The sequence below is a fragment of the Natator depressus genome, chromosome 10 (genome assembly GCF_965152275.1).
Source record: "Natator depressus isolate rNatDep1 chromosome 10, rNatDep2.hap1, whole genome shotgun sequence".
Classification (NCBI taxonomy): Eukaryota; Metazoa; Chordata; order Testudines; family Cheloniidae; genus Natator; species Natator depressus.
Genome location: NC_134243.1, coordinates 29,820,282 through 29,828,319, shown reverse-complemented (window position 1 = coordinate 29,828,319; position 8,038 = coordinate 29,820,282). Strand labels below are relative to the sequence as shown.

The window sequence follows — 8,038 nt, the reverse complement described above, 5'->3', positions numbered from 1 at the left end:
CCTGCTTTGCCCTCAGCATTTATAATGCTCTGTGAAAGGGGTCACCAATACAAAAGTTTGAGGAAACCCTGGTCCAAAGGACTGAATGGCCATCAAATGGTACTGGCCCATCTAACACTCAGTCACTGCGCTTTTTATTCCTGCATTACCTCTTTTAATGCCACTAGCCCAAATACACCCTACATAATAATAAATCCTGCTCTTTCTCCAGCTGCTGTAGAGCCAGCCAGCCTGGTCCCTATTAATGACTATTGCCCTGTAGTGCTACAGGGCGGAGCCATCTCCACTCCTATGTACATGGGATTTCCCTTCTGAGGGCTCTGTGAAGCAGCCCCAGATTATTCGAAGCAGCAGCAGCGTGGGTCACACACAACCCAGGCTGGTTGTGTGGCGGGGAGGGGTTCAAGCACCCGCCCCATTCGTGCAATGAGCTGCGTCGGGCTCTGGGCACCCAGTGATTTCCAACCAATGACTAAATTGGCACCACTGTAACTAGTTGACCATGGGGGGGGGGGAAGGGGTGTTGAGGAAATTCAGGGGGTGGGATTACATCCCCACTGGGGGGTGGAGGGGGGCGTTGTAAGGATATCCCTGGTAGTCAGTCCCGTTTTCTAGACCTGTTTTTAGAGATGCGGTGGAAATGTACAAACACCCCTATCCGTACAGGACCCCAGGAGCACTCACTTTGCAGGGACCTCGCACGCGCAACCCCCTTGAAGGGGTGCTACTACTGCCTTTCTGGCGCATCCAGGGAGAGGCGGCGCGAGGCAGCGCCCAGCTGGCACCTCCTTGCCCGGCGCCGGCGCTCCAGCCTTGGCAGCCCTGGAGCCGGAGCCTGCCCTTGCCGGCGGCTCTGCCATTCAGGATTAAGCCGCGAGCCGCGCCAGCTGTCGCTAGCCCTGCCAGCGGCGGGGGTCGCTGGAGCCCCGCCGCGCCTGCGGGGCCGGAGCCCGTCACATGGCCCGGCCGGCTGGGATTAGGCGCGTCGCGCTGCAGTGAAAAGCCGCGGTGACTGTCCGGGGGCGGCGGCAGCAGGACGCGGAGAAGCAGAGCGAGCGCGGCCGGAGGGAGCCCCTGGCTGCCGCCACATGGCCGCGGGGCGCTGCAGCGGGCGCCGCGCCCCGGACCGGGCGCTGGCCGGGAGCTGTGCCCAGGCCGAGTGACTGCGGGCCGCGGAGAATGTCCTATCTGCGGCCTCCGGGAAGGGACCTGGAGCGCTTCGACGGGCTCTCTCTCATCTACTGGTAAGCGGGCTGCTGGCCCGGCCGGCAAGGGGCGCCGCGGAGCCGAGCGCTGGCCCAGGGGAAAGGGCCAGGTGTTTCTGCCGCCTGTGGCGGCGCACAGCCCAGCGGGAATGGACCCATCGCGGGGGGGTCCCGAGGAGATCGTGTTGTCTTGTGATAGGGGAAGGGCGCTGCTTGGAGTCGCTTTGCAGGTCCCCTGAAAGAGAGCAGGTGCATTCCTCTAACTTCCTTCTTCCAGCCACCCTTTACAAGGCTCGATTATTTAAGCCTGGCAGCCACTACGCTTCAGCCCCCTTCCTCTGTGAGATGGGTCACTGGGGTTGTCTTTCTGGTTGGGGGAACTGAAGTAGAGCGAGGTGAAAAGTTTTGCCAAGGGTCTCACAGGGGTGGGAATATCTCCCCAGAGCTCTTGGCTCCCAACCCCTCTGTTCCAGCCACTCGTTTTGTGACCTCTCTCTGAGCCAGTAGCGTTTGTTTGGGATCGTAAGTGTGCACAAAACATTTCAAAAGGGACATTGCAGCCTTCTCCCCAATGACGCCAATCGAGCTGCACCAGTAGAAAAGGCAGCAGAATTGAATTGGTTCCCTGCTCCGAGACTCTTACATTAGAAGGGAAGGAGTTTAAAAGATACATTTGCCAGCCAGCTTCCAGGTGTGATACCCTAGAAATGCTAAACTGGCACCTGGGATATGCTAACCTCCTAGCTTGGGATCATAGAAATGAGAGCTCCTAGCACTAGGAGAACTCCATGAGATTCTAGGAACCTGCACCAAGACTCTCACCAGTTACTTCCTCTCAGGTTGATAACTGGAGAACCACCCCATGGAAGGACAAATGCAACTAAAAATGACTTAAAATAAACCAGTAGCCTGTGGCAAGGAAAGGAAGAGGGTTTGATAGACTCTGGAGCTGAGCTGCTGCTTTTTGAACAGTCCTTGTTCCAGGACACTAACAAGCAGAAATGGGTAAGGCTCCGAGGGTCTCTTCAGCTTGCGGAGTCATTTGTCCTTCTGCTCCCATTCAGATCTGGTAGCATTTCCCATCCACTTTGTCTAGGTGTAAATAGCGGAATGTGGCCTAGGCGAAGGGGATCAGGCCCCTGGAGCCTGCTGCACAAGTCCAATCTGAGACCGCAAATGAAATGAGTGGTGGTATCTGGTCAAAGGCAGATGCACACCCCACATCCATATGCAACTGGCAGTGCCTTGCTATGAGTCTGATCTGAGGTCTAATGAAGTGAATGGAACGCTGTTTTGGATTGGGCACTAGGAGGAGGACCAGGTAGCTTGGATGCTCAATTCTCTCTAAATTCCACCTGAGGTTGAGTAAACTAGTTAATTTCCCAAATGGGGCAGTTTGAAGGAAGCCTGCCTGGTACAGTGTATGACTCCTGCATTCCATATACAAATACTGTCGCCATCATAAATGGGGAATGTGCTGGAAAATTAGTGCTTAACATCGTCGGTCCAGCTGGTGTCATTCCAAGTAGGTCCATTGTCCTCAAAGAAGTTATGCCAATTTACCACCGGCTTAAATCTGCACCAATATCTAATTTAATTCTCCCAGGCTGGTAAGTAGTAGTAACCCAACTACAGAGGAGCAGATAGGTTAAGGGACTTGGCCACAGCCCCAGAATCAGTGTCAGAACCAGATTTGGACCCAGGAATTCTTGATTAGCACCCTGATGCTCATACCATGCACAGAATGACACATGCAATTTTGGTTCTGACAGGACATTTGATACTGTAAGTGCTTGATTAGAAGAGTAATTATTTGATTAAACTGGCAGTAAATATACAACTGTGTTTAAAACCTCAGAAAGGGAGAGCATGGTGTTACTGAAACCAATCAGAAATAAATGACAAGGGCCTGATTCATCCCTCAACTGTTGTGTGAATTGAGCATCCAAGCTATCTGGTCCCCCTCCCAGTGCCCAATCCAAAACAGCTTTCCATTCACTTCATGGGGCTTCATCTGACTTTCTAAGGTACATGCTTCCATGAAGCAGAAAATCTGGGCAGAGGAAAGACGGCTAATATCTAATTGTAAATATGGCACATAGACTTATATGTGGGACCCGCTCCAGTGTACATTGAAGCCAATGGGAGTGTTCCCATTGACTCGAATGGACCCAAGCTGGGCCCATAGTGCGACTGACTTCACTGGCTGATGAATTATGGATTCAGTGGGCTAGGACCTCAGCTGGTGTGACCTACTGTAGATCTGTTAACTTCAGTGGCACTACGCTGGTTTTCCTCCAGTTGAGGATCTGGTCCTGTATTTCTAGTGACATGTGAGACACGTTCAGGGGGTTTTGCCTTTAAAAGCAATCCTGAGCTTTCTGAAAAGAGCTTTCTCTTGCCTTTGCTAGAAATAATTCACTTCTTATGTCCCCATAATCCCATAAAGGTTTCATTATATGCCTTATAAGGAAGAACCTAGTAAGGGGAGACTAATCTCTTTAAATGTTTCCAAGAAATTTGTTTTCTTTGATGGTTTAACACTTGAATGTTGAACTAAAAGTAACAGAGATTTGTGTAGCTTCCACTGGAATTCATTAGCAAATTCCTTCCAGGAGGGGTGGAGAATGTTATAAGCGAAGAATATTTTTGGATTGCTCTGTTGCTTTTTCAGCTGCAGGAAAAATTGTTACTCCTCTAACAACTTAAAACCCGAGAGATGATTCCACAAGGAGGGTGAAGTCTGGACTTAAATCCAGATCTCCAGTTTCCAGCACGTCATCGCCTGTATTGAATACATGCAAAAGGTGCATCTCAGCCCTGCAGGGTGCGCTATAATAATAAGCAATCATTTGTTTTCAGGCACGCAGAAATGTGCGAGGTGCCTCCAGGAATAAGCAGAGACATTGTGCTTTCCCAAAGACGTTAGTCGTTCCTTTTTAAAGCATGTGCAGTGTCATCATCTGCTCCTGAATTTGGCTCCCTCCATGATTCCACCCGAACCACCTAATACTCTTAGTGACACTTGAGTGTATTCAGTGTTGACTGTGCTGACTTTAGGGCTGGAACTCTGATTTTACACCTGTGTGGTGGAGAGCAGGATTTGGCCCAGCATCTCCAACTTGGTGGAAGTGGAAATACTTGTGAGCATAGGGAGGTCTCTAGATTATTGCCTGGTAGGTAAAAAGGTGTGGGAGATGACTTCCAGGCCCTACATCCTCCTCTTAGGCCTTGTCTACAAGAGCAAGCTTTTGTAGCAGCAATTGGCCATAAGCAGAACTTTGGAACAATGGTGGAAGCAAGAGGCGCCCCAGCCTCCAGATTTGCGCTTGGCTTGTATTGAGCATGCTCAGTAATATCTGCTGAAGCCGCTGCCCTCACTCTGCCCTCCCCCCCACTATTGGCAGGTATGAGTCGTCTCTGGTGGAAGCTGCAGGGCAAACAGGACTCGAGAGTTTTTTTATCAGCATGTTCTCATGGAAGAAAGGATGACCTAGTGGATGGGACGCTAAGCTGGGCCCCAAGAGACCTAGGTTCAGTTCCTGGCTTAGTCGCAGATTTCCTGTGTGAGCTTGGGCAAAGCCTTTAATTTATCAGTGCCTCTGTTCCCTGTGTGCAAAATGGGGGCTTACACTTGCCTGCCTCATATGGGTATAGTGAAGGTACAATCCACTCACAATTGTGAGGTGCTCAGCCTCTATGACAGTTAAAGAAGAAGGATGGTCCAGTGGTTAGGGTGCTAGCTGGAGAGGTGGGTTCAACTTCCTGCTCTGCCACAGACTTCCTGTGGGACCCTGGGCAAGTCACTTAGCCTCTCTGGGCCTCAATTCTCCAGCTGTAAAATGGGCATAATGGCACCCCCCCTCCAGGGTGTTGTGAGGATGAATCATAGAATATTAGGGTTGGAAGAGACCTCAGGAGGTCATCTAGTCCAATCTCCTGCTCAGGACCAACACCAACTAAATCATCCCAGCCAGGGCTTTGTTAAGCTGGGCCTTAAAAACCTCAAAGAATGGAGATTCCACCACCTCCCTAGGTAACCCATTCTAGTGCTTCACCACCCTCCTAGTGAAATAGTATTTCCTAATATCCAACCTAGACCTCCCCCACTGCAGCTTGAGACCATTGCTTCCTGTTCTGTCATCTGCCAACCCTGAGAACAGCCTAGCTCCATCCTCTTTGGAACCCCCCTTCAGGTAGTTGAATGCTGCTATCAAATCCCCCTTCACTCTTCTCTTCTGCAGACTAAATAACCCCAGTTCCCTTAGCCTCGTAAGTCATGTGCCCCAGACCCCTGATCATTTTCATTGCCCTCCGCTGGACTCTCTCCATTTTGTCCACATCCCTTCTGTAGTGGGAGGACCAAAATTGGACGCAGTACTCCAGGTGTGGCCTCACCAGTGCCGAATGGAGAGGAATAATCACATCCCTCGATCTGCTGGCAATGCTCCTACTAATACAGCCCAATATACCGTTGGCCTTTTTGGCAACAAGGGCACGCTGCTGACTCATAGCCAGCTTCTCGTCCACTGAAATCCCCAGGTCCTTTTCTGCAGAACTACTGCTTAGCCTGTAGCAGTGCCATATGGGATTCTTCCATCCTAAGTGCAGGACTCTGCACTTGTCCTTGTTGAACTTCATCAGATTTCCTTTGGTACAATCCTCCAATTTGCCTCGGTCACTCTGGACCCTATCCCTACACTCCAGCATATCTACCTCTTCCCCCAGCTTAGTGTTGTGACGTTGCACCCCATAATGCTTTATAGAAATATGCTTATGAGTAAATATGACATAACTGGAATATGTTTTATGCTAGATATGCCATGTAACATATCTTTGCAAAGGTTATGTTCTACTGAATGTATTCATCCTATTTGTATGCATGTATCATTTTTATATCTGAAGTTAGGAATGTTGGCTCTATGCTTTTATTTAAAGTATTTGCTGTAGAAAGCACTTATGGCAGATTTGATCAACATGGTGTGAAGGGGTTATTCAAGTAAATGGAAATACTTGGCTAACAATGGACCTTGATAGACACCAATCCACATCTGAGCTTTCTTGGGAACGTTCGGGCTAACATGTGGGCAATGGCTCGGCCTGTAGAGAACTGAGTCATGCATGGACATGTGACTTGCCCATGTGACTTCAAAAGTCCATCTTGTAGCTGTGATTCTACACAGGGAGGAAGAGGGGTTTCCACCCACAAGAGAGAGACTATATAAGCCCCTGGAAATCCCTCCATTCTGTCTTCAGATGGCTCAAGAGATAGCCTTTCCACCCCAAAGAGATGCCTGAAAGAAACTGGAACAAAGGACAGTAACTACAGGGGTGTCAGTGATTGCTGGACCCAGACTAGGAGGAAGTCCAGTCTGTACAAGAAGCTTATTGGAACATCTCTGAGGGTGAGATTTACCTGCATTTAGGTTGTTACTGTATTAGGCTTAGACTTGCGTGTTTTATTTTATTTTGCTTGGTAATTCACTTTGTTCTGCCTGTTGTTACTTGGAACCACTTAAATCCTACATTTTATATTTAATAAAATCACTTTTTTTACTTATTAATTAACCCAGAGCAAGTACTAATTCCTGGGGGAGCAAACAGCTGTGCATAGCTCTCTATCAGTGTTATAGAGGGCGAACAATTTATGAGTTTAGCCTGTATAAGCTTTATACAGAGTAAAACGGATTTATTTGGGGTTTGGATCCCATTGGGAACTGGGTATCTGAGTCTGGAGACAGGAGCACTTCTTAAGCTGTTTTCAGTTAAGATTGCAGCTTTTGAAGGATGTAGTTCAGACCTGGGTCTGTATCTGTAGCAGGCTAGCGTGTCTGGCACAACAAGGCAAGGTACTGAAGTCCCAAGCTGCCAGGGAAAACAGGCTCAGAGGTAGTCCCAGCACATCAGGTGGTAGTTCCCAAGGGGGTTTCTGTGACCCAACCTGTCACAAGTGTCATCTGCAAATTTGCTGAGGGTGCAATTAATCCCATCATCCAGATCATTAATAAACACATTAAGGATTGTGAGATACTCAGGTACTATGGTCATGGGGGCCATCTGAGCACCTAAGGTAAACAGAGGGTGTCATAAATATAAAGGGAAGGGTAACCACCTTTCTGTATACAGTGCTATAAAATCCCTCCTGGCCAGAGGCTACATCCTGTTACCTGTAAAGGGTTAAGAAGCTCAGCTAACCTGGCTGGCACCTGACCCAAAGAACCAAGAAGGGGGAAGGCTTTTGTTTCTGCTCTTTGTTTATGTGGTTGTTCTCTCTTGGGACTGGGAGAGGCCCAGCAGAAATCCATCTTCTCCAACCCATCCTAATCCAAGTCTCCAATATTGCAACCAGTATTGCAACCTGGTAAGCCAGGCAAGGCGGATTAGTTTATCTTTTGATTTATGTGAATTTTCCCTGTGTTAAGAAGGAGGTTTATTCCTGTTTTTTGTAATTTAAGGTTTTGCCTAGAGCAATTCTCTGTGTTTTGAATCTGATTACCCTGTAAGGTATTTACCATCCTGATTTTACAGAGGTGATTCTTTTACCTTTTCTTTAATTAAAATTCTTCTTTTAAGAACCTGATTGCTTTTTCATTGTTCTTAAGATCCAAGGGGATGAGTCTGTGTTCACCTGTACAAATTGGTGAGGATTATTATCAAGCCTTCCCCAGGAAAGGGGGTGTAGGGCTTGGGGGGATATTTTGGGGGAAGACATCTCCAAGTGGTCTCTTTCCCTGTTCTTTGTTTAAAACGCTTGGTGGTGGCAGCATACTGTTCAAGGGCAAGGCAAAGTTTGTGCCTTGGGGAAGTTTTTAACCTAAGCTGGTAAGAATAAG

General features: G+C 48.6%; 1 protein-coding gene across 4 annotated transcripts in view; it reads left to right on the top strand.

Moving 5' to 3' along the window:
* The first annotated feature begins 1,091 nt into the window (after positions 1-1,091).
* LOC141994951 (syntaxin-binding protein 4-like) overlaps positions 1,092-8,038 on the top strand; it is a 121,410-nt gene continuing 114,463 nt past the window's right edge. For 3 of the 4 annotated variants that reach the window (XM_074965546.1, XM_074965547.1, XM_074965543.1), the window contains exon 1: positions 1,092-1,244. In XM_074965546.1, coding sequence (XP_074821647.1) covers positions 1,180-1,244 — 65 coding nt within the window. In that variant the 5' untranslated portion in view covers positions 1,092-1,179. Of the gene's footprint in view, positions 1,245-3,984; positions 4,033-8,038 lie in introns of those variants that run through there. The other variant, XM_074965545.1, reaches the window with a different exon arrangement.